Source organism: Eucyclogobius newberryi, unplaced genomic scaffold (assembly GCF_026437365.1).
Source record: "Eucyclogobius newberryi isolate DKJ021-1_F unplaced genomic scaffold, fEucNew1.0.hap1 SCAF_6, whole genome shotgun sequence".
NCBI classification, from domain to species: domain Eukaryota; kingdom Metazoa; phylum Chordata; class Actinopteri; order Gobiiformes; family Gobiidae; genus Eucyclogobius; species Eucyclogobius newberryi.
The window spans coordinates 28,103,702-28,130,595 of NW_027316278.1; the positions used below are offsets into that span (position 1 = coordinate 28,103,702).

Sequence of the window (26,894 nt, forward strand, 5' to 3'; positions counted from 1 at the left end):
ATACAAAATACTATCACAAAATATAAACTCCAATTAATGAATGCAGCAATTAAGCAATATTACTTTGACTTAGTATTTATTTAATGCCAAATACATCACACCACAACATAACTATCCATCCATTTTCTGCCGCTTATCCGGGGCCGGGTCGCGGGGGCAGCAGTCTGAGCATGGACTCCCAGACTTCCCTCTCCCCAGACACTTCCTCAAACTCCTCCGGGGGGATCCCGAGGCGTTCCCAGGCCAGCCGGGAGACATGCTCTCTCCAGCGTGTCCTGGGTCTTCCCCGGGGCCTCTTCCCGGGACATGCCTGAAACACCTCCCGAGGGAGGCGCCCAGGAGGCATCCGGAGCAGATGCCTGAGCCACCTCAGCTGGCTCCTCTCGACGTGGAGGAGCAGCGGCTCTACTCCGAACTCCCCCCGTGTGGCCGAGCTCCTCACCTTATCTCTAAGGGAGCGCCCAGCCACACAGCGGAGGAAACTAATTTCGACCGCTTGTATCCGCGATCTTGTTCTTTCGGTCACTACCCAAAGCTCATGACCATAGGTGAGGGAAGGAACGTAGACCGACCGGTAAATAGTCCCGAAGCACCCCCCAAAGATCCACAAAGCACATGTGGACTGGTTGGGCAAACTCCCATGCACCCTCGAGCACCCGATGGAGGGTATAGAGCTGGTCCAGTGTTCCACGACTGGGACGAAAACCACTCTGCTCCTCCTGAATCCGAGGTTCGACTATCGGTCGGATTCTCCTCTCCAGTACCTTGGAATAGACCTTACCCGGGAGGCTGAGGAGTGTGATCCCTCTGTAGTTGGAACACACCCTCCGGTCCCCCTTCTTGAACAGTGGAACCACCACCCCGGTCTGCCAGTCCAGAGGCACGGTCCCCGACCACCACACGATGTTGCGAGACGTGTCAACCAAGACAGTCCTACAACATCCAGATACTTTAGGTACTCAGGGCGGATCTCATCCACCCCCGGAGCCCTGCCACCGAAGAGTTTGCGAACAACCTCAGTGACTTCAGCTTGGGTGATGGATGAGCCAGCCTCCGAGTCCCCGGTCTCTACTTCCTCTTCGGAAGACGTGACTGAGGGATTAAGGAGATCCTCAAAGTATTCCTTCCACCGTCCGACGACATCCCCAGTCGAGGTCAGCAGGCCTCCACCCGCACCGTAAACGGTGTTGGTGAGGCACTGCTTCCCCCTCCTGAGGCGCTGGACGGTTTGCCAGAATTTCTTTGGTGCCAACCGATAGTCCTCCTCCATGGCCTCCCCGAACTCCTCTTTGCCTCTGCGACAGCACGAGCCGCGGCTCACTTGGCCTGCCGATACCTGTCGATGACCTGATAGGCCTCCTCCTTCAGTCTGACGGCATCCCTTACTTCCAATGTCCACCACTGGCTTCGGGGGTGGCCGCCACGACAGGCACCGGAGACCTTGCGACCACAGCTCCGAGCAGCCGCATCAACAATGGAGGCGGAGAACATGGTCCACTCGGACTCAATGTCCCCAACCTCCCCCGGGACATGGGAGAAGCTCTCCCGGAGGTGCGAGTTGAATACCCTACTGACAGAGGGCTCCACAAGACGTTCCCAACATACCCTCACAATGCGCTTGGGTCTGCCAAGTCTGTCCGGCTTCCTCCTCCGCCAGCGGATCCAACTCACCACCAGGTGGTGATCGGTTGACAACTCTGCCCCTCTCTTCACCCGAGTGTCCAAGACACGCGGCCGGAGGTCAGATGACACGACAACAAGGTCGATCATTGACCTCCGGCCTAGGGTGTCCTGGTGCCATGTGCACTGATGGACACCCTTGTGCTTGAACATGGTGTTCGTTATGGACAAACCGCGGCTAGCACACAAGTTTATTTTATTCATATTTACACCCAGACCACGCTGACCCCGTCCCTTTAACACGCAACGACACACGCAATCCATAAACAACAACAGTTCAAATAAAGCCAGCGATCTTACCGGCTTCACTTCAATGTTCACATGTGGATACACGGTTCTGCAGCTCGACACGTATGAGGCGCTCCCGTCTCTCGCATCTTTAAACTTATTTCGCCGGCTTCAACTTATGCCCGGAAGACGCGTGCGTCGCTAATTAGGGTCCGTGTGCGCTATTGACGGCTGCGCATGGCAGTGTTTACGTCTTTCGCGATCAATGGAAGGTTTTAGATGGTCTAGATTCTAGAACAAAAAGGATATAGTATTTGAGTGCAAAATTTTATACAGATCCAGAACCGAATCACCGGGGTTTCGGTTTTTTTGGACCTGAACCGAAAAGTTTTTACAAGTCCAGATCCGGTCCGTCGTAGCGGTACGCATCCCTACTAGCCGCCATATATTCCTTTTCTGGCGGCCTGGAGATGAGACACAGCTGGAACTTGACAGATGCACCTAGACAAGCAGCAGGCCCTGTTTAAGTTCACAAAATGTAAATAAAAGTAATGTATTATTCTATAACATAACATTATTTGGATAACTTGAATTCTGGGAGGATGAAGCTGCTATTTCTGCACTACAAACACAAACAAACTTAATTTTCCACGGCTAAGATTACGTCCTAAAATAAAAGACTGTTTATGTAACTTATCCCTGTTTATCGCTGGCCTTTTTTTAGCCACCGCCGTCACCCCAAAGTCTGAATCATTGAACATTGACAAGCGGGACAGCGGATAGCGCGATTACAAAGATGCACACTCACGCACGATCAATCTGCTTTCTAACCGCTTCTTTGCCTTCTCCAGTCGCCATGGTAACCGATATTAATTACCACAGTGGCTCCTTCCTCACCTCCTTTTGTTGTCCGCAAACTTTCACCTTCGCAGATGGCAACAACAATGTAAGCAGATACTTGAAGGACTGGGACAAACAATGTGGAGAGTGGAGGCCCTGACAAAGCGGGTGATGTCCCCAGCTGCTAATAGGATCACAACTGATCAATTCCAACCTCTATTTTCTTTCCCCACTAATGCACAGTGCTCATGATTACGTACATTCAAAGTAACAATTGCTAAAGACATTGCACTGGTAAGAGTGAGGCAATATAAGGTGAGAGGAACTACGAGAAAATTGCATTGTTGAATCTAGTGTTGCCCAAATACTAAAATTTAAAACTCAATTTTGATACTAAGGAATAGAATAAATACTTAATAATAATAATAATAATTTTCACCACAAAATAATGATAATTTTTGTGTTACCATGTGGTCTAGTGTCTTGTGTTAGTTCTTATAAAGGTCTAGCTCTTTCTAAAATGGTTCAGGAAAGGTCTACTCTTTAGTATTGATACTTTATTTATTCTAGTGTTAATAGCAAATAGTATCTGATTGTTTTTATACAAGTGGGGTTGAAACTAAAAAGTGAAAGAAAACTACAGTGGAATGTAAGTAGGACATATGATAAATAATCTAGACCTTGCAACAAATCAAACAAACAAAAATCAAAATATACTTCTTGATACTTTTTTTTTTTGACAATACAAATTGATTTGAACATTTGAGTTTCTTGAGCTGCTCCTTCAGTCAGGACTTTTAAGGTCTGTTCTTTAGAAATAGCAACATTTGTGTATTATGTATTGACTGTAATGTATAGAAACTCATGGGTAGTTGGGTCTCTACTACATTATCTGTAAAATATAAAATGTCTCTTCTCTTTCCACCTCTACATAAAAACCCACATGTTTCTTCCCCCTTTCTCTAAATCCATCACTTGACTCTATTTTGGCCCCAGTAGAAAGCAGAAAGGCAGGAAATGGTTGGAGCCTAATAATAAACAATGACATGCACAGATCTCTGAGTAGGTGAAATAACCAACGCAGGCTTATTTTAGCCGGACTCCAGATTTGATGACTAAGCACTCCCTCTTGAAGGATATAGAGGGACAAGATTAGAAAGTTTAAATGAAGACTTTCTCCTCAAATCTAGATTTAATGCCCTAACTTCTGTCTAGACATATTTTTTTCTCAGAGTTTGTGGCAATATAGTCTTGTGGTTTTGGCCAACATGAGTAGAGTAGGATAAGTGTGCATATTATTACATTATTATTTCACTTCAATATGTTGACTTTATCAGACCTGTGGAAAAATAGGGACTTTTTGCCGACATCAGTTCACTTCCTAAGGCATATTAATTTCAGTTTATTTTAAGCCAATACAATAGAGTCTAGAAGAATGAATGGAAATGACCCAACCATTACATTTAACAAAGATGTTTAACAAAGACGTTAAAAGACATTGTGCAAAGTTCAATTCAATTTATTTTTGGCAGAACAGTTGTGACGCACAAAATTATTGATTCAACCAACAAAGTGTAAGAAAATCAAAGGATAGCAGATTAACCAACATTCACAGGAACCAAACAAATGAATAACTAACGAGCTTTTAGCCATGTTATAATTGTTTTCCCGTACTCTCAGTTGTATTTTGAGTGATTCATGCGTGTTTGTGTAATCTTTATTCTGCTACTTCTCTTCACTTGTTCTTAATTAGTGATTAACGTAGGATTCAGCAGCTCAGCCTGGCCACTTTAGCATAAATGAGAAAAACAGAAAAGGCCTTCAGCATTTAAGGTGATGTACCTTAAAGGTGCCATAACATGCTTTTTTTCCACGTTTCGTAGTCTATCCTAAGTGTATAATTGATATTAATAAGTGTTGTGCAACACCCATAACATAATGGTTAAGAAATATCATCCAGACCTTGGACCCCCTCACCAACCCGGAAATGCAAACGGCTTGGTTTGATATTCGCCCCCACCCTTGCGAAGAGCGATCTGGCTCCCCCGCCCACCCCGTGACGTAGTCTCAGAGCGCGTGTGTGCCCCGCCCACCCGTGACGTAGGCCCCACAGTTGTCTGCTCCGCGCGAGTGAATGAGAAACGATAGAACTTCAGATCAACACTACTTTGAGCCTAAATAAATCTGGTGTTTATTCTACTGTGTGCTATATATCCATAGATATATAAGATAAGATAAGATAAGATAATCCTTTATTGTCCCACATGGGGAAATTCCATTGATGCAACGCAGGTAGATACAGAGGTAGATACAGAAGAAAAGAACAAATAACTTATAGGAAGTTTGAAAAACACTCTCAGTAGAAGATCTCTTATAAAAATCTCAGGATATATATATATATATATATATATATATATGTATACAATCTTTACATGAGAAGAAAGGGCTCAAAGTGAAGAAGAGAAGAAGAGTCCTGATGGAGCTGTACCAGCGCTGCCATGGCAACACACGGACCACATGTCAACACACGGACCACATGGCAACACACGGACCACATGGCAACACACTTAGTGAACACACAATAGTAAAGAGTGCGATATCATTAATGAAGTTTTGGGCCTCTTTGAGCCGTGTTTCGTCGTAAATCGAAGCAGAAAAACTCCGTAATGGGCTTGTAGGGAGACAGCAGCGCGGAGCCGGGGGAAAGGAGGCGGCAGGCGGGAGGGGAGGGGGGGGAGGGGGGATGGTGACGCATGCTTTCCCTTATGACGCGGTCTTGCCCCACCGCCCGTCAGTTTGGAGATTTGAGGAAAGGAGATAGTCTGTAATAGAGCTAAACACTGCGGGAATCAATCAAAAAAACACTCTGGGTACATATATGAAGCACAAATAGCAATGTAAGAATTGTATGTTATGGGACCTTTAAAGGGGCAGACGGAAATCAGCGACACCAAAATACTGATTAAGAAAAACAAAATGAACAGCCCTGACTTCTCTTGACTACCCCCCCTAAGACATAATAAAACAGGATGTCCAATAAACTATTGCCTCATGGGATTAATTTGGGCATGTGTACTGGGATCGAAGACTAGTCCTTTCCACCAGCTCCAGACATTCCCACAGCAAATAAGACATGTGATCCGGTTGCCGTGTCCCAGGGCTGCACTTTGACCTCGCCCCAGTAGGACATGCCTGTACTCTATACAGTTTAATCGATTGAATGTATAGAAGTCACCCAAATTCTCCAAAGCCTAATTGACAGAAGCATTCTCACCATTACTGCTTTATAAATAACTTCAAGGGCGCGGCGTATTCTTCACCAAGGTCCTCCTTTGTGTACGGCTGAAAAACTCCAGTTCGCCTTAAATCCCTCAGACAAAAAACTTTAGAGACAGCAGATTGCATTACCTCCTTAGTGCACAGAATAATTGTGAGAATGCTGCTTTTGTAACATAAAAGCACTTCTCTTCACTGTGGCAGTAAGGCGCTGAATGAAAGGTAATACCCATTCTCGCTGCTCAAGCTGTACAGTAACTAGGCTACAAAATGTAGCTGCGAAACTTTGGTTTTTGCAATATCTCTATAGCAGTAAATATAATTACCTCATGTCTTACATCAGAGGTAGATATCTCCCCTTTGTGGCTTATAAAGGTGTTTTAATTATGTTCTTAGTCATACTTAAGCCTTCTTTAAGATGCACTATGTCATCTGCCACCTGCCTATCTCCATGGAGATGTTATTGCTTTGCCCCGGAATGTAAACTATATAAACTCTCCATGGCCAAGTTACAGGTTAGAGTAAGAATGCATGTTTTTCAAGGTATTAGTAATAAAAAATGTCATGGGTCCCCTGTTAAAACACAACACAAAATAAACAACAAACAAACACAGGATACTAAAACACAAATAAAACATTCAATAGAATTAACCAATAAATAAAAACACATTTATACATACAATATGAATAGTGCTTTAAAATCATTAAAAGGATTTATAAAATGAGTCTCTGTTTTGTTCCACAGGAGCAAAGTTGTTGAAAGCCTTGTTTCATGTCTCTGAGTTGACACAATGGGATTGTAAGATAAAAATGTCCTGAGACCTTAAACGGTGAATTCCTGAACTGATATGCAATAAACTTGATAAATAATCAGGCAAAATGCCATCTAGAGCCTTATACACAAACAAAAGACAGTACTGTTCTCTTCTTGCACCCAATGATTCATCCATTCTACTTTAGAATATAATGTACCGGTAGCCTGGATTAACTGTCGATCCAGATGCCCAAGCATTTGGATGGAGTGAAAATCCCTCTTGAATATTTTGAATCACTTTTACACAACAGAATTACATCATCTTCATACAAGTGGATGCTACTGTGTTTTAGATTATGCTCAATTGTCTTTATATATATTGTAAATAACATGGGTTCCTGGTGGAGGTCCAGTATCCCTGCCTCATCTCTCCTTGAGATTTTGAACGTATGATAAGTAAATCACTTTGTATTACAATTTTGTTTGATAAGCACTTTATAGATGAAGTTTGATGGATTGATGTAAGGCCATATTTAGGAACATTCCACGCAATGCGCAAGCAGATGGCAGACCACACACCTAAAAAGTTACATAGTGGACCTCAAATTGTTTACTATTAGGATAGCACTTCCAAGTTTTACAGATGATGGGAAGCCACTGATTGAGAAATGTTTCTTCTCATGCCTTTGTATACAAATGAAGACTACAGTTCAATTGTTAAGCTCAAAATGGATCTTAATGTCTAGTTATTTTGATTCAAAAGTGAAGCAAATGTATGAATGCCCTCCATTTTCCAACTCCTGTCGTAACTTCTAACAGTACTGTGTCGATTATGGATCCCCGGAGGTGCCCCTCTCAGCGAAGACTTTCTTTTGCTATTCCGGGAACAGCACAACAGCTACGTATATATGTGTGGCATTTTGTTACACAATGCCAATTTACTGTTCCAGCACTCGACTCACTTGCCTCTCACTGCTCACTCCTCCCTCTCACCTCCCGCTCTGTTCACAGCCTCAGCTTCTACACCTTTGTGCTCTTCATGCCTCCTCCTTCGCTGGAGTACTTCTGTGTAATGCACTGAGGCGTGAGGTGAGACTGTTGAACTCTTTGTGTGGCCATGGTAACGCTACATCACTTACCGGTTCACTTCAGTTACCATGGTGAGGTGTGTAGCGTGGTAAGCTCAACCACAGACATTCATAGACGTGAAATTAACCGGAGGCATGTCAACTCAAAATGTTCCTTCACATGTAGATGAATTCCGATATTAAAGTTTACAAATTGTTTATTTAAATGTTTATTTCATGATATTTATGTAATTCATCTGGTCTCCTCATCAGTAACATGTTTTGTGGTTACTATATTCTTACCAAAAGCACATTTTCAACTTCACGTTAGTTAACTTTAAGCTTGATGCCAGATTTACACACTAATTATCATCTAAAATAAAAGCAAGGGTTAAACACAACAGTGACTTTTAACAAAGTTTTGACCTCGACCATTGGGCTAATGATACCAGTTCCCGGAGAAATCCACGGAACAGACTCTGGAGTCCTTCAAATCTTACTACTCGATTCGAATAGCTGAGGCGTTCGATAATATGAGAATCTACTCATTTATGTGTCTATTGGCTCAACAGTTTAAATAAGGGCCAATATCGTCAAAAGTTAGTGAATCTGATTTCTAAATTAGACACAGGTGAATCTAAAGTGATTATATTGTTTCTTTTTTTTTTATAGCACCATGATAAATTAAAGGAATGCATAAATAAATGCATTTCTACAGAGATTAGATTACACACAGCGTAATCATTAGGTCAACAGTCACGCTTTCAGCAATCATCAGGCAACTTCTCACAGCAATTGCTCTCAGGGTAAAGAGGCTGAATACTTTTGCTTGCTGCACTTTTTAGTATTGTCTTTATTTACTTTTCTTTATGTAAGTTTGGTTGTGACGTGACAAAATGCAGAAATTTGTTGGCTACAAATACTATTTTTCAACAAACAATTTGTTGTATTATACCTATCTCTCACTGCAACTGTCCAAGTTGGTTTACTGAATTTAATTTCAATTTAAGTTGCTATATTATACTTGATTTTTGCTGCCTTTAAAACCTGTCTTATAGCAGGTACAAAAGGTGTTGAATCAAATCTACTCAAATCAAGATGAAATATTCTTAACTCAAGAAATGTTAACATACCTTAATTTAACTTTTTGTTGTGTTGTCATCATCAATTTAGTGCAGATTGAGAATGACTGTTGGATGAGAGTTGAAACGTGTCCAGAAGACTACAACTGAACCTTTTTCTACACTTCACCCAAGGTCTCATGCCCAAAGGATATGGGATGGATTTTAGCCAGGTCCATGCATGTCAGATCATCATCTTAACGTATAAATGCTAAATAATGTCACTCAATTTAAATGCCAGCAGCAATGAGGTCAAAGGAAATGCCACTGTCTGTCTTTTACCGCTGTTGCTACTCCCGACGGCCTCTGAAACTAACCTGTCTTCTCATTTGCATTGTACACTGAGGGGAACATAGTCTGGTATTTAAAAACCTCATGCTATAGTCTAAAATCACGAGTGAGCAGCAGAGGGAATATTTGGCTGTAATCTCATGATAAAATGTTCCAAATGACATGGAGAGGACCACACAGATGCTGCATGTTTTAATGATTTCACAGCACTGACTCAAGAGACGAGATGTCAGGGAAAATTTGCATGATCAAACGTGTACACAACCCAAACTGTCAGCGCTCTGTCTTGCGCTCTGTTCTGCGCCAAAAACAAAACAACATACTATTCACTAAATTCAGTTGTGGTACAAGGATGTTCCATATTTTCACTAGATTTGGTATTTTAATGTTTGTCAGACATTTTTGCATCGTCAGCTTCGGATTTCCAATGATCATCTTAAAGGAAGCGCTATGTAACTTTTCTGGTGAGGATAGAGATGTTATTGCTTTGCCTGGAAGGTTTTAAATATAACACTTCTCTATTTGGCAGTTATTCAATTACAGGCATTTTTGTTGCTGAAATTGACCTTGGATAACTTGCATTCTTACTGTGAGCGGCATCACCTCTCCACAGATCTGACCTGTAACCTGTGGAGACAAACAGATGGCAGACCCTCCACTTGAAAAGTTACATTCCCCTTTAATTAGGGGTTATTAGATTTTCTGAGCCGATATTTGGCTTGATGCTGTGGCCGATAACCGATATTTCCCGATATCACGATTTAGATTTCAAAATCTATAGCAAGGCCAGCAAATATATCTTAAGTCAAAGTTAAAGTAATAATGAAGGATTTTTTGCCGATTTGAGAACTCAAGCGGAAGTGCGCACTCAACGCACACAACAGCCTCGTTGCTACACGTGCGTTTGTTTATTAGCGCGACGGATCACATCGCATCTCTCGTCTCCCGTAGATTTACGTCTCTTTTGAGTCAGCTCGAACTGTCTTCATTTTGTCCTGTACACTGAGGGAACTATATTATGATAGATCCATGCGCTTAGACACACGCAAACGTGCTGCTCTCCTGGGACAAGCCGACGAGGCTACAGCTGTGCAGTAGGTGCATCCTATGATTGACATGTGAATGAACTACTCAGCTAGAGGTTAGTAATAAATAGAGGTTCAGCTTTTTAATACAAGTCAAAGAATGTGGTTTGGAGCAAATTTTCACACTTTGAGGATTATTTTTTTCTTATCTTTATCTTTAATGCCACTGATTTTTAAAATAATGTTGTTGTTTTTTTCAGAAAATGTAAATGGAAAGACGTTTTTGTTTGGGTTAAATTGAAATAGTGAAAATTGATTTTTGTTGTTGTTGCTAATCTCCAGTCCAGTTATGCATTTTTTTGGCTTGAAAATGACTTTACCCCTTCTATGACGAGGGGTTTTGTTGAGTATCTGAATTATGTTTCCATTGCCATTCCTCTGCCGTGTTCCTCATTGTGATGGTCTAAAAGCATCCTGTCTCCTCCTTTGTGTACGGTCCTGTACACAGGCCTCTGAAGTGTGATTCAGCCTATAGTGAGAGCTGCTGAATGCTTTAATAAGGTTACACACTGTAAGTAGTGTGTGGGCGGAGGCTCTGCATACTGTCTGTGTGGACAGATCAGGTGACCATTATCTGTCTGCCATTAGGAGCAATGGAGTGGGTTTGATGTGGGCATTACACGGGCCGTAAATCCATAATGTGCAGGCTTTGCATATTGAGAATTATCTTTGTTTTATCTTTTCATCATAAAGAGGACAGGGTTTGTGTAGGATCTCTAAATACTTTTGGACCCGTTATGTAGTGGCGATGTAATCCCTCATTCATCCAGGAGTGGTCCAAAATGCCTTGGAATATGGATTTTCTGAATACAAACCAAAGTTTGAGTAGCTATATTCTAAAATCACGTGTGAGTGATATTTGGCTGTAATCTCATGATAAAATGTTCCAAATGACATGGAGATTAAAAATGACCAAGCTGATCTTTGAGTATTAGAAATGTTAGAATTTGAATCATAATTCAAATGTAATCAATGCATATCAATACAGAGATGTGTATCATGATACTTTAAACTACTACTGCATTAAGTTATTCATACAACAATTGCATTCTGATATTAATGCTGTTTTGTTATTCTTCACAATCAAAAACATAATTTGACTATGCTTTAAACTTTGATTTTAAGGGATATCCAAGTATTAGGATATGTACTGAATATCGTAATATGTATTGTATCCTGTATACTAGGCCAGGGATGTCAGACTGATGGTCAATACAGCAAGTCATTCATATGATGCATTAATAGGCAAGTGTGACATGTAAAAAGTGCTTTCATTTGGGCCAATTCAGCAGGAAGCCTGAGGGCTACATTTTGTTTTTCAACATTCATAGTTTGGAAACCCCTGGACTAGGCAATACCACCCTAATATTTAGGTATATGTTTTTATTTTCTAAATTAATTATTTAAAACTGTCTTACCACTTTATTATGTTGCCGTGTTAGCGCTACTGTGTCCAAGTCATTTCTCTTCACAGTTACAAGAGGTTATTTTTACATACGATGTCCTTTAATCAATTAGCTATTGTTTCAGTTTGCTCCTTCATTTATTTGCATTTTCAATACCTTTTATACCGAAAGAAATTAGTAGTAGAAAGAGACAATAATTGATCTTAAATCTACCACTTTACTTGTTAGTTGTTTAAGCGCTTAAGAAAACAAGTGCCTGTAGTGCTGGATATTCACAGAATGACTCCAGCTGAACCTCAGCTGCTGTGATGGAGTCCGCCTCAAGGCAATATCATTATTGGCTATTTTTTATAATGGAGATGTCAGGACACGTTTCACAATTAAACAGCATTGAAGTAGTCACACGATAAAAGAAACAAGAGTTTTTTAATGTGTGAGTGAAATTAAAGCTGGATTATCTGATTTTCAAACTGTGATAGAAAGTATGTATTTAAATCTATCCAAGTTGTTGCTGCCGCTCACAAACCCCTGGGCAGATTGCAGTGTCTGCACGCATGCATTTTCGGACACAGGCACAGCTTTAGAACAGCTTTTTCAGGCAGAGCAGCAGGTGTGGACCATCATCGCTGAGTCAACACGCATCTCATCCTAAGACACAATTTAGCGACTTATGAGGCTTTTTATCGGGTTTGCAGTCCATAAAATGAGCTACAATTAGTGCAAAAAGCAAAAATAAATAATGAATAGCTTTTAAAAATGAACTAGGATATAGCCATTTGTTTGGAATGTTAGAATATCCTTTGAACTTTGACTGGTTCTCAACATTTTTCTAATTATGCCTTAGTTTGGTGGGATAGTGCCTGTGGTTAATATTTATCATAGTTTTAGACCAGTTAAGTGGCAGATAGTGAAGAAAATTTTAAAAATGGTAGTTGATGTTATGACCCAGCCCTACTAGAAGACAAAAAAAAACATATATATATAATTAATATGCAACATTCCAGGGATAATTTACACACAACTGACAAAGATTTCTGATTTATCATTTATTTATTTATTTATTTTAGTGTCATGTATTATTATGTAAGATTATAACTATTGTGTAATTTATATGGATTTTGGCCCTTGTTTACGTTATGGTTGCTAGGTAGCAGTTGTGAAATGACCTCTACCTGTGTAAAGTAAAATTAAATCTTAACATTGGGGGAAAATGGGCACATCTTAAAATCATAGTCACTACGGTTTAGTGAAATGTGTAGTCTAAGCGCTCATATGCACTTTAATGTACAAAAACAAATAATGAATACAACACTCTGCAAGTAGAGTAAAAGTGATAAATGGGGGTAATATGAAATTTACAAGAGTAGAATTGTGTACCCCTGCTTAAACTAGTATTTATACATATATTTTCTTCTAACTGACCAACAGAGTAGCCATTGCTGCTGTACAAATCAGAAATACACAATTAAGTCATCGGGAAACAAGTGCACTCTCTCTCGCTGTCTCTCTCTCTCTCTCTTCTCCGAGCCCTCCCCTTCCTGCTTCTCTCCCTCCCTCTTTCTCCCTGTCTTCCTCTCACTCTCTCTCTCTTCCTCTCCTTGCCTGTCTGTACCAAGCATTCCGCTCACTTGCCCCCGGCTCACTGCTACACTGTTGTTCTCGCCGTTTTTTTTTCCTAGTGGCTGCGCGATCGGAGCTCCGTGTGGTTACAAGCCAGGCTGGTGCAAGAAGTCAAAGCTGAGGTACAGTGACTCCCTTTCCCTTCTCTTTCCCGCTCTTCTTTTTGCATGCTGATCCGGGTGTTCCTTTTCGTAACACGTTTAGCGGAGTTGAAATCACTGTCACTTCATTCCCATCACATAGACATTTTCTCTGGCTCCTTCCGTCTGGCGCAGCGCTCTACATCTGTTGCGTGTCATTCGTAGCTGCGTCTCCTATTTCCCATAAAGACGCTCTCCCTTTCTTATAATCGCTTTCCCTATATCTTCCCGCTCCTCCGTTTATATGACACTTACAGTAAATCTGGGCATCGAGGTCGCCCGCATTTGTCCATTTGTGAGATAAGACTGCTTAACTTGCATTTAGTGGCGTATACGTTGGAGTTGTGGGAGTATAAAGTTGTGTCAGTGATTTATTGTCGGGTGTTCTGAGACAAAAGCATACTTTGAACTGTATGCTTTTGTCTCCGCTATTGTGCGTAAGTTGTAATGTGAAGATGGATTGGTGCGACAAGAAGGCACTTGTATGTTCAAGTTGTGTTTCCTTCATTTCACAGCTTTGTTACTACTTCATACTGAACCAGCCAGCTTTACCGCTGTTATTTAAGATGATTTCTGCAACAGTTGTCATGTTTGTTTCTGCTCTAATGTTAACAGGAGGTAGAGACTAAGCTTGTCAAAAATATTGATACCCTGATAATAATCCACTTGATACTGAAACAAATCGCATGAATAAGACAGAATTGGACCTTTCCAAAATCAATCAAGACCAAATCTGTTCATTGAAGAAAATAGAAAATTGCGTTCCAATGAAAAAAATAAAAGAAGAAAGAAAATGTGTACATGGAATTGAGCCTTTTCCTACCTCTAATGCTTATGGTAACCTTGATAGCATTTTAGTCTTTAGATTTTTTTTTCAATTTGCTTTAAAATGAATAAACTGCAGTTCTCAAGTAAGCAAAAAAGGTTATTCTTTAGTTTAATTACTGTTTGTTTCCAAAAAGGTCCCCCAATCAACCTTACTCTGTAATTTGTTTACTTTTTTTCCATTCGCCGCACCATGCTGTTTTTTCTCGCTAAAAAGCGCGCGCTCTCTCTCTCTCTTTACCTCTTCTCCTTGCCCTCCTTCCCTCCCTCACTTCTTCCTTCCTTCCTTCCTTCTCTCCCGCAGGTTGTAAAATGGATTCTCCCCAGCCGGAGTCATCAGGGGAAGGGCAGAAAGCGGAAGAGATCGGCGCCCAATGTGAACCACAAAGAGGTAGGACCCAAGACCACCGCCTAGTGCACTACTGGAGGGAGAAGTGGCCTTTTTCTTTTCTTTTTCTTTTTTCTTCTTCTTTTTTTTTAAGCTGCCTCAAAACATGTGTGCCTGCATTCATCTCAATGTGTTTACATGTTGTGTCTGGGCAGATTGTCCACCCTGTACTTGTCATGATATTTAACCTCTTAAGCGCTTGTTTACGTCACAGACTTCATCCTTGTGCGTGGGAAGGGCACTAGCACAGGCCACATGTTTTGGCTCATAAAAGTTAACCTTCGCGTATGACAAATCTTCTGATAAAAATAGGCTCGGTTGTACATGGAAGGAGCTAATTGGAAGTCCCTCGAGATGGTTAATCCTTTTCTCTTATTATTCACACACAGACACACAGACACAGACACACACACACACACACACACACAGGCCTGCAACATTAATGAACGCACACTGGTCTGGGAGCCACAAAGGGCCACAAGTCATTAGCCCGAGTGCAGCAGCTTTATGCAAGTCATTTGAACGCGCGGAAAGAGTCATTTTAGTAATTTTGGTAACAGGGTTGAATGATCATGGGAAAATATCAAATTCCGGTCTGATTAATTGAGATTTATCTTTTGAACTCAGGATTCGAATCAGAGAGTCTGGAATATGAACTGCTAAGCTAATACTGAAATTCCATTTCAGAACATGTGTGTGGTAGGTAGGTATCAGTTTGAAACAATTTGTTCCATTGCGCTGTTTTTATTGACTAACTAAAACCATTCACATTTCCATTCATTTCAAAGCCATTTTTGGTACAGGAGAAACATTACGTTGTGACGGATTTGGATAAGTATGGTGTTTTTTGGGGGGGATTCGGCTACTACGCTCTGTGCTGCTACTTTTCACAAATGTAGCTGGAGATTTGCTCTTGAAACCAAAGTGGTGTGTTTAAGAAATCCACAGAATATAACATGTCCAAACGTGTTGTTATAGTCATTTATGTGCAACTCTGAAATGTTGTGTTTTGTCAACCACCTGATGAGTAAAACCAAAGTGAACTGAAACAAAGACATAACCACTCTCCGGTCAAGCACTGCAATCACCAAAGGTAATAAGGGCTATGCAGCGCTCAACTATACAATGAACCATGATAGTAAACGCTCACATTTATATTGTGCCTCTCAATTCACTGTGCATCAAAGAAACACTCACCCGCTCACACACACGCTCATGCACCAGTGAATGTGGATGCTGCTTGTTGCTAAGCTGCATGTAAACAAATGTCTGCAGTGGCTCGGGACCTGGAACTGTACTTTCATTACTTTGTTTAACTCAAAAATTACATCATTACATGAAATACACACTCTCATAATAGAATAGTTGCAATAGAAAGGCAATATTAGAATAATTGGCAAAAAAATTACCAATATTGTATCAAGATGAATTAGAATTTGACAAATAAGGACAAAATTGTCAATGAAGTATATATTTCGTATAGTGACACCGTATGCTATGTGTTCACCCACTAACCAGAGGGTAGCCAGTTCAGTCTTTGTCCATCTGTTGTCGCATCACCCAGAATTCCTCTCCAGTCTTGTGATCTAACCCAACAAACCTGTTGCATATTTGTTTATAATAGATTATCACACAACGCAATAGTGGGTTGCTCGTAACCGTGGGAACATTATTGCTCATTTGAATGCAGTTTTGACAAGATTTTTCCTAGAGTATATTCTGGCGTCAAAGGTTAAATTCTCTCAACTGCCATGTAATAGGCTTCCACTACTTTATGCCATTTTGCCTAGAGGTAGAATTTTTAGGGGAATGTGAAACCACTTTTTAAGACTGTTACCAGAGAAGAATGGGAGGATTCGAAAAAAAAAAAAATCTTTTCACTATCTCCAGTTAAGCTTGTGTTTTGCTTGGAGCTGTGCACATTGGTTACCACATTCACTAAAAGACTATTATGAGAGTCACAAAGTCAGTACATTCAATAATTCATTTTACTGATTTACACAATTGAATTAAACATTTGATCATTAATATTGATAGATATCTCATTGTGAAATTAATTCTTGGTTTAGTCAAGTTGGTGGTAAATAAGAGAATGGTAAAAAGTTAGCTCACTCCAAAAATGTTATTCAATATTTCCTGTGTTGGTAACAAGTACTTACAGAATGTTGAATACCTGCATGTCATGGTCCATTCAGACTTAGAATACTTTTGCACTGAAATACATATAATATGATAGTATACATTGCGTAAAAATAGTAATAATTAAATAAATCAGACCTTTCCTGTTTGAATTATTATGATCTATATTGGATCCAGCATAAGACCACATGATAACATTTAAAGATTTACCATTACTCTGTGTTGAGAATTTTTTTGTGTTTAGTCATCAAAGTTGAGAGTATCAAGGCGTTTCCTTAGTTTCAGTTTCAAAATCATGTTTGAAAATGTTGCATTGTATTGCATTTTTGTTTATGCAGTAGCTTTTAGTGAAATGTAAAGATTCTTCACCTACATAACTCGAGTCTTATCAACTCGTTTTCATCTCCTCTTTGCCTGTCTGTAAACAAATTGTCTGTTGCCATTAATTAAGCACAAAGTGATACTACGGTTGTCATTTGCAAACATACGGCCGGCATTGGCACCCTCTCAGTCAGACTTCTGAAAGGGGGCTGCCAAAAGGGCCTCTTCCTGAAAGAATGGCCAATTACTGCCCACTTGCTTTTATACAATAGTGCGGATAGCGAGAGGAGGGAGGTGGGATGGGCCGGTGAAACGGGGGTTGAAACAGAACCGGGGGGGGGGAGAGTGGAGAGTGGGGGGGTCTGCCGTTTGAAGTTGCACCATAAAAGCCGGTTCTGAAAGGGAACATGTAGTGACCCCCCCTTCACCCACGCAGCCGCCCCCCTCCCATCTCCATCCGACCTGCCTCTTTGTTTCTCCGAACACAGGACCCCATGGATAGACCAGGTGTATTTTATATTACTGCGTTTCATGTACTTCAAACGCCCCGTAGTCTCGCCTCCCGTCGGCCTACCTCTCCGCTTTACCAGCCTGTAGCCGCACCATAAATCACCCAAAGGATCTGATCTGCAAAGGGGGAGTGAGAGGAAGGGAGGGAATAAGTTTGGTCTCGAACAAAAAATATGACATCTTAAGAATTGGTGATTGATGAGGAATCTGAAGCGTTTAGCGATGGGAGCTAGACTTGTGCGGCGTGGAAAACAGCTTGGGCACGGCCAATATTGATAATTTTTTTATTAGATACCTGCCTGGAAATGCCTCGTTCATTCCTGACTGCTCGCAGCTTCTATGGATTTTCCACAACATCCAAAGCATATGACATTTACCTTAAGGTGGTTATGCATGGCGTCAATAGTAAAGAATGACCTGTGGCTTACTACACAAGAAGACTATATTGACAAAACAAATATTAATCAGAAATGTGCTAAACGTGCCTGTTAATGTTAAGGTTCAAGAAACGCATCTGATGTAAATGGACTGTAAAATCAAGCAAAACATTCAAGAATATATACTTAATGGGGATTTAAACTCAGTCGTTTCTTATTTTCATCAGCATATTTTTGACAATTTTCTAACAAGAGGCCATACGCTCATTCTAATCTTCAAAACGTCCCACCTCTTATCTAAAGTAGAGTATAGTTTGATCAGAAAGATACAATTGGTAAGTAAAACATTTTTGCTTTACTAATAAAATTGCAATTCCACATTCCAACGTTTTAAAATGGGCCCCCCATGTCTAAACCAACGGTATCAATAGAACATTCATCAGGGCTTATCTGTGAATGGGGAGGACTTTATGCAATGCTCTGCTCGCATTATTCTTTGTATATAAATAGCCCCAAGAAAACTGGGATTTAAAGTTTACAGATAAAACTGATAGTTTGTATTATCAGATAAAGTTTGTACTCTTTGTTCTGCTTCCTGAATATCCAACCATTCCATTCCAATTAGATATTGAATAAAAGGAAAGAGGCTTCAAAACCTGACCTTATTTCACCCCAAGAATATTTATGTTATGCTCTGATAATCTCTAAGAACATGTTTGTTTTATTTCAAACCTAATCAAACTGACCCAGGAGGCCGAGTTGTTTCTTGAAGAGTTTCCTGTTCATAATTATAACAATAAATGTCCAGTTTAATATGTTTACTGAATACATAATTCATCTGAAAAAGTCTTGATAAAAAAGTCTTCAGAAGTACATCATTAAGTACATACGGTGAATAAATCTTCATAGCTTTAGTTTGCTAGTTTTTCTTCTGCTCAACATCAGGATTGCATCTTGGACAAGAGGTTTGTGGTGACAGAAAAAAAAGGAAAGATTAGACAGACTAGACGACTGTGAATTCCCGTAAAGTCACTGACTCCGTCAAAGAATCTTACCCGAAATATCAAGGCCAGTGGATACGTGAAGACAGAGGAGGTGAGACGAGGAGAACTGAAATATTACACCAAGAAAAGTGATGGCGACAGGGAAAAATACTGAAGCGAGATTTTTTACTGAGCACAAATTAGTCTGAGGGCGAGTAGCATTTAGCACTAATGGTAGCATGGATGATTAGGGAACACGCGCACGCACACACGCACACACACACGCACGCACACACGCACACACACACGCACGCACACACACACACACACGCACACACACATAGACGGACAACCAGCAAGCTTATTTCTGCTCAATTTAATACCACCAAGGTTATTATCAACTTTGTCTTTCCCACATTTGCTGTGCCTTTTCCTGATTTGTAAGGATGTGAATATTATTTGTTTAAGCAAAAATCAAATAGCCTCATCAAACAAAACATAATCATTGTGAGAATCTCAGTTGCAAAAATAAGTAGTTTTGTCCAATCTCTACCCAAAATGGTGTCTGTCTGTTTATGTCATATTAACGTTATCATTCATAAGTTAGATTTCATAAAGGAGTTGTGATAAACAATGTGAATGAAACTAAAATAACTGTAAAACATTGTAGTTTGAGCATGGGGTCAACAATCGTACTCCAAAGCATGTACATTACCTATAGTAGTGAGATGCGCGTGCTCGTGTCGGCGGCCGTGCACGTGGCCAGTGTGTGGAGGTCCGCAGTAGAATATTAGTCACGCCTCTGCGCTAATGGGCCTCGTTTTCATGTGCGGTCGGCGTAATGAGCGAGTCCGTCTGCCCCTGCTGATCAGAACAGGAAACCCTGTTGGGTTTAAGGGCTGTAACAGAACTACAGACTTGGGTTAGGAGTTTTTTTGGCAACAATGCGGTCATCTGTGTTTTCCATTACTAGACAAAGTGGATGCTATCTAAAATCTGAAACCTTTTCCTCGACCGCGCGCAGTGCAATTGAGGTGAGGATTCTCAAATTTCCAATAATACATTTTGATGAAGTGAAAAAAGTTTCGAATGGTAAAGAAATCACAGTCTGAAGCAATCAAAAAAGCAACCCACATGTGTCCGGTAATAATACACTCTTTAGACAATGGAATTCATAGGTGCACTATATAGCTTTTCTACGGGAGGGTCCGCCACCTGCTTGTCTCCATGGTGATGTTATTGCTTTCTCTACAATAGTTTATATTATTTATTTATGTTCAGAATGCTTCAGTTTTCAAACTTTCTTAATTTAGATTTGGCAAGTTTTGGAAAAATGTGCTTTTTAACCACAGGAAAAAAGACCTAACACATACGCACACTCTTTCAAACATGAGCCAGAATTCATTACCATATTGGGAAAATGTTCTGAGTTTGGGAAGGCAAAGTTAGTTAGTGCGAGGTAGTGATGCCAGGCAATAAATTAAGTCTACAGTAAACAACACGCAGAGCTAAAATAAGCAGGGATTGTTGAGTATAATTTGACTGAGAAGACACATCCAAACACCTTTGTTTTATGTCTGTAAATAGACCAGGTTTACTTAACTCTTCCACGGGATAAACAAATCCAGGAAATTGTGTAACGCTGCATTCTTAGCATTCTTGCCCAAATTTTTCATCACCAACTTTTTAAACCTGCTCCTCTGACACTTGCACAAAACTTAACCCGAACTGAACCCGTGTCTCACATCCACTCACCCGTGGTTTTAATTAGAATTCTTCATTTTTAACTCTCGCAACAAAACAACAAGAAAAAAAAAAATCGACTTATGATCGCGCACACACACACACGCTGATTCTCGGAACAGATTGCGCCGGGTGGTACCGACTTGGATCTAAATGTTTTTGAGAACAGTAACATCTTTCAGTGCACCGTAATAACTTCACAGATGCTGCCAGATAGGTGGACCATGAGTCAGACTTGTCACCTCAATTACTCCCACGTCGCAATCGGCACCTTCGCTCTGGATGGATGGAAGGCTGTTCCGCCAAATCATGTAGCTCTAGTTTGTAGCTGACAAATGTCAACAGGTTTAGAGGAACAGCTTGTCTCCGGAGGCTCCTGCTAACTGGTAAGTGTTAGGTGCTGAAAGTAACTTGGGTCCATTTCAGAAGATTGGGGCTTTTTAGAGGACGTGTGAGGTCATGGAAGCTGCATGCTGGAATTGGAAAAATCTTGGATAAATCTTCCCCGTACAGTATATCCTTTGGTCTGGTCTGTGTTTATTTGTACAGGGAAAGTGCACAACATTACATTGATGAATAAGATGAATAAGAAGTAAGAAAGATGCTGGTGCCAGGTTATAGCAAGGGTTGGTAAAAGTTGGGAAAAAAACAATATGGAGTAAAGAATTTGATGTGTTGAATTGGACCTATCAAAATGTTGACCTGCTGTTACGTACTGCAAGGGTGTCTGTAGACTGGAGGCCAAAGGTGGCTCTCAGTCTAATTTGTGTTGACCCTCTGGCCTCCTGCTGAATTGGCCCGAGTGATCATTGGCAGTACCTTTTACTACCACCTGAATAACAAACACAACATTGTGACACCGATATAAAATTAATGTTTCAAGCCTCTTTCTTTTCCCCCTGTAAGCGGCCATATTCGTTTGGATACGGACAGATCATGCGTGTCCAAGATTGGCTCATCTGCCTGTTATATCATTTGGGACTTTCCACGAAACTCGACTGTAATCCTTTGCTTCGAATGCGTTTCTATATGCGGCCCCCTGTAAAAAAAAGAAGAAGAAAAACGTTTGGACACAGAGCTCAGATGTTTTGCAAAATAACTACTGAATCTGTAAAACAATTTCAGCGATTTCTTTGAATTCAAAAGAAAGGGCACGCGCTACTATAGATGTCATTAAACGTGCACATCTCCAAGCCGGTGAGTGAGGTCAGATCTGTGTTTTTTCATGTCAATAACGTCAATAATTGTAGACCTCAGTGCGCTCTTATTGACCTCTTAATACTCATGCACAAAGTGTTTCTGTCGCGCTTTGAACTTGCCATTTACCGACATAAACAGCCTAACAATCAGCTGCACAGATGCCACCTTCTACTCCGACCCCCCCCCCCCCCCCCCCCCCCCCCCCCCAGAACTGATAGTTCGACTGGGGACGCGGCGATGGGAACTTGGCCTCTCGTGTGGCTCCTTGGGCATTTTACCCACCGCTGCTCGCTTCTGGTAACGGACAAGGACGGCTAAGTGGAAATTGTTTCAGTCTGGCACTTTGCTTACCGTTTAAGTAGCCGGAAAAGTGGAGGCTTGTTGATTTGCTAAAAAGACACATCTGAATTGGATTTTGCTGTCGGAAAATCTATACATGTCTGGGTTTTATGGATGCATTAATTAGTTGGACGGTGGAAAAAATGGCCGCCAGCTCACTGCGTTTGATTTTCCGCTCTATGCTGTCCGTCTTGTTTTGTCTTGGCGTCTTTGGGTGATTTGTTGTAATTTGAGATTTAGTTATTAGCGTTCGTCAGAAGTCATAATTCATTCTGTGCCAATAATGATTGTAATTTTTTTTTTTCTGACAGAAGAGACGTGATTTTAATTAGAAAGTTGTCCAATGCGTGGATCGGGTTACATGAGTGAGTTGTAGAATCGCTGTACGTGTCACACGTCGTGGCTTTGAGACTTGTGATGGATTGGCAGTTTTAGAGTTGGATTTCATTTGAAAGGGTTCACAAATCATCTTCAAATGCATCTAGCTTTATTCACGGACACTAGTCGAGGTTAAAGGTTTGGAGTGGAAAGTCTACTGCCTGTACTTGTCATTGTGCTGATTTATGCTAAGGATCGGGACGTTTTTCTATGCGTCTGACTAATTCTTTATTGACACTGGGTCAAACCCGTCAGGTGCAGTTGGCAGCAGTTGTGCATTGCCCAAGGACTCTCCAGATCTTGAGCCCTCATTCCTAGCCTGTATGTTATATTATTGTATTTTAGGCTTCTCAACCTTTTTTGTCTCTGGCTGTCCCCAAGCTTTGTCCAACACCCGCTAACGAGGCAAATACATCTGTTTATTAAAGTAGTAGAATGTCAAAAATTCAACAAAGAAAATATTTTTTTATTCAAATACCATTCAATTTCACATTCTTTATTCATCTGAAACCATTCAATAGATATCATTTTGACTACTGGCCAATGGTCCCTATAAGATCCAAATCCACCTCACAATTAGAGGTAAAATGTGTTTTCTGGTTGAGGATCTGCCACTTGCTTATGGAGACGACATTGCTTTGATGTTATTGTTTCCACAATTTGGTATTTTAGATATATTTTGTACACATATAATTGAATAAATTAAGGAGAGATAGGTTTAATACCATACTATGGAACATTCCAGGAAAAGCAGCAACCTGTCGATGGAGACCAGCAGGTTACGGCAAGATCCAGCAGAAAAATGACATGGTGCATCTTTAGAGTCTGATTAAGCCATGTATTTTCAGTTCACCTTTCACTTGTTTCTAGCTTAAGAGATACAGACTATTTTTCATGAATTCAATATTTTGTGAAGCTTCAAATAAACCTCAGTGGTGTTGTGTGAGATCTGTTGTGTCACCTTTTGCACCTTTTCTTTTAGTCTGGGACACTGAGCTATGTTCCTCCATCTTTATTTGAGAATTAAAACATCCCACTCGTCGTCCTTTCAGAAACAGACTTGACCTTTGCTTACTGAGGACACATCTGTTTTTTAAAACCGTCCAACTCTCTTGCGCGTGTTTCTTCTTCTCCTCCTTCTGCTGCTGCTTGCTCAGTCTTTGTCGGGCCTGTGATTTATTGGCCATGAATCAGCCAGGGATGAGGGAGTACGCCGGAGAAGAGACGAGAATGTTGAGGGAAATGGCTGTTTCCGGACAGACTTCATCACATCAGGAGAGGAAGTGGTCAGAGGAGTAATGTGTGTGCGTGAGTGAGTGCGTCAGTGTGTGCGTGAGTGTGTGTGTGTGTGTTTGGTACATTATGAGGCCTGACATCTGTAAACACAGGTAAATTCTTCAATATGAAATAAACAACGTGGTTTAGAATTAAGATAGGAGCACATTTTGATTAGGTTAGATTTAGGTTAACGTTAAGCGAGCAGTAATTATAGTTACGGTGAAGATTCGGCTCCAGGAAATGACTTTAAGTGAATGTAATGTCTTCACAAAGCCTGGAAACCCTGTGTGCGTGTGCGTCTAGACACTGGCTCAGCACATTACTGAAGGTCACTTAAGCCACCACTGTGAACCAAAGTATGTCACAAAGTCATCTATCAGTATAATATAACACGGACAAATGCGTTTTATATTTGGTATGAAACTGAATGATGGTTAAAGGAGACGTACAGTGTTGTGCAAAATCGATTGTAACGAGCTTTAACCTTGTTGTAACGGTGTTCCCTCATTAGTGTACTCAAACTTGTATTTCGATTGGTTCTTGCTGTCTCCACCTGGTTATGATAATACATGTAGGGTTTTAAAATGAGAACAATTCGGTGCCCAAGTTACAAAATTCTTCTGAACAGAAAAGAAAAAGCATGATTTGTCATCTTTAATGAATGATGGTATTTTATTTATTGCTTTCTTGTAGAACATATAATTTGGCAGCACTATATAGTCTATAAAACTCGCCTGGGAAGGTGCAACTTCCAATTTCATATTTTGTTGTTATAAGTATCAGAAGTGTCAGTACAAATTGGACTTTTTGACTACATTTGAGTTGTACTTTTGAAGAATTTGGAAGAAAGCCGCTAACCTTGAATAACAAATGAACAAACAGTGCTGTCTAGTAGATTTTCACAGACGTTTGCCTTTTTTTAAATTGATAACTGGTGGAATACACAGGTGAACTCAAACTGTGGACCTAATTCCATTCATGAGGCCGATGTCATAAAGCAAAGGACATTATTTGACTCTGTTCTTTTCTTGCTTACTTCATTATACTTGTGACGCCGGCATTCCTCGAAAGGTCCGATAAAGGCGTCTAGATAGCTCACACAACACGTTACTAAAAGAACATCGATCCGCTCATTCCTGTGAGCCCGGCGCGTAAAAAGGGCTCTTCTCATAAGCTCAATGTAGAGACCACGAGACAAGAGCGAGAGCGCGGGAGGACATCTAAAAGAAACAGACCGAACAACAGATCGATACCGGCATCTTCTTGTGGCTTTGTCATTTCCCTTGTTGTTTCACTGAAGCCGGAGAAAATAAAAGTGCTGACACCGACCAAAGTCAAAGTGAAAAACAGCTGGGCCTCTGCAGTCTCTCTTACTATAGTCTATGAAGCATGCTGTTTTGTACGGATTAGTCACGTTGGTGGCAGCCTGAAAAGGGAGGGATCCCTACAGGCAGCTAATTGAACCTAACCGCAGCTGTTGTTGTAGCACATTGTTGATCGTGGTAGGCAGCGCATCTATGGGATAACAGTTGAGAAATCAGAATTGAATACGGTATATCGTCTCCGTGATAAATATCAAGTGCGGCTGCGCAATAGATCTGATTTAAATTATGACGAACTTGTCGAGCAATCCTCCAAACAAGTGGTATAAAGTGATGTTTCTGTAAAGCGATCAGTGATTTTGCAATCGCTTTGTGTGAGCTACTTGAATCTTACGAGTTTTGGGATTATGGTGTTATTGCTTTACCTGTGCCTGTGTTACATCTTCCATTTTTTTCAACTGAAGGAGTTTTTGTGGCTAAAAACTCCACAGATCCGATGTGTAACTTGGCATGGTGACACTACCCGTCTTTCTCCATGGACGAGTGAAGTCTACAGAATGAAGTCTAAAGAATTACATCTAAAAATTAAGTCTAAAGGATAAAGTCTAAAGAATAAAGTCTAAGATGTACAACTACAGTAGGTGGCGGTAATGTAACACTTGGATACCAACCGCCATAAAACACCAGAGAAGAAGAAGAAGAAGAAGTGGATGGACATGCTGTGGAACATTCGTGGCAAAGCAATAACATTTCTATGGAAACCGACCCGGAAACAAGCAGTTATTTACCTAACTAGTTCCAGTCCTGAGGGTTCGGTAAAGCGACCAAAAGCAACTTCTCGGTCTGTACCTCACCATCATTGTAAATTGGCTCAATCATCAAAGGATTGTCTAAGATTGTCCAAGAATTTGATGCTACTCTTCAAACCGTGGCAACCGGTAACGACCTCGATGATGGCGCCGATGGCCCAGACAGCTTTTCAAATTGAAACCAATTTGTCCCAAGAGTCCTGGTTCTGCCTCAGTTCCTCAATTCACACCTAAACAAAAAGTAGCCCTTCTGCTGATGTTGTTTCATAATTTCATTCAACCATTTAAAGTTAAAAAAATACAGAACAATTGGTTTTAAGTGTGTGTCTCTTCAGCCAGCCGCTCGTTTGCACATCTCCATAGCCTTCATGCCTGTTTAATCCCTCCATTTAACGACTAGCTAGAGCTATTTTATGCTCAATTATCTTTTATTTGAAATATATTAAATCTGCGGCTTTAGTATTATCAGGAGTCTGAAAATGAGAGTAAAGAGTATAGGTTAGAAACGGAGGGATTGTAAAAATGCGGTGGACAGACGGCGTTAATAAGCATGATCAAGTACTCATTTTTAGGAAAGTAACTATATTCTGAACTACAAATGGACGTGTAACTGTACCAGAGTACTTAGTTACTTCCCAAGACTGTGGATAGAGTTGTGCAAGCAGCGGGGAGAAGGGGAGAGAGGAGATGGCTCCATTTGTGTGGTGGTAATGAGAGAGAGAAGAACTCAGAGACAAGAGCTGGGTGGAACCTTTCCATTTATCACTCTGCAGG

General features: G+C 40.8%; 1 protein-coding gene across 1 annotated transcript in view; it reads left to right on the plus strand.

The window, feature by feature from the left end:
• Positions 1-26,894, plus strand: part of aopep (aminopeptidase O (putative)) — a 155,670-nt gene that overhangs the window by 75,284 nt on the left and 53,492 nt on the right. The window contains exons 14-15 of the mRNA XM_072433120.1: positions 13,428-13,490; positions 14,638-14,724. Of these exons, the coding sequence (XP_072289221.1) occupies positions 13,428-13,490; positions 14,638-14,724 (150 nt within the window). The remainder of the gene's footprint in view (positions 1-13,427; positions 13,491-14,637; positions 14,725-26,894) is intronic.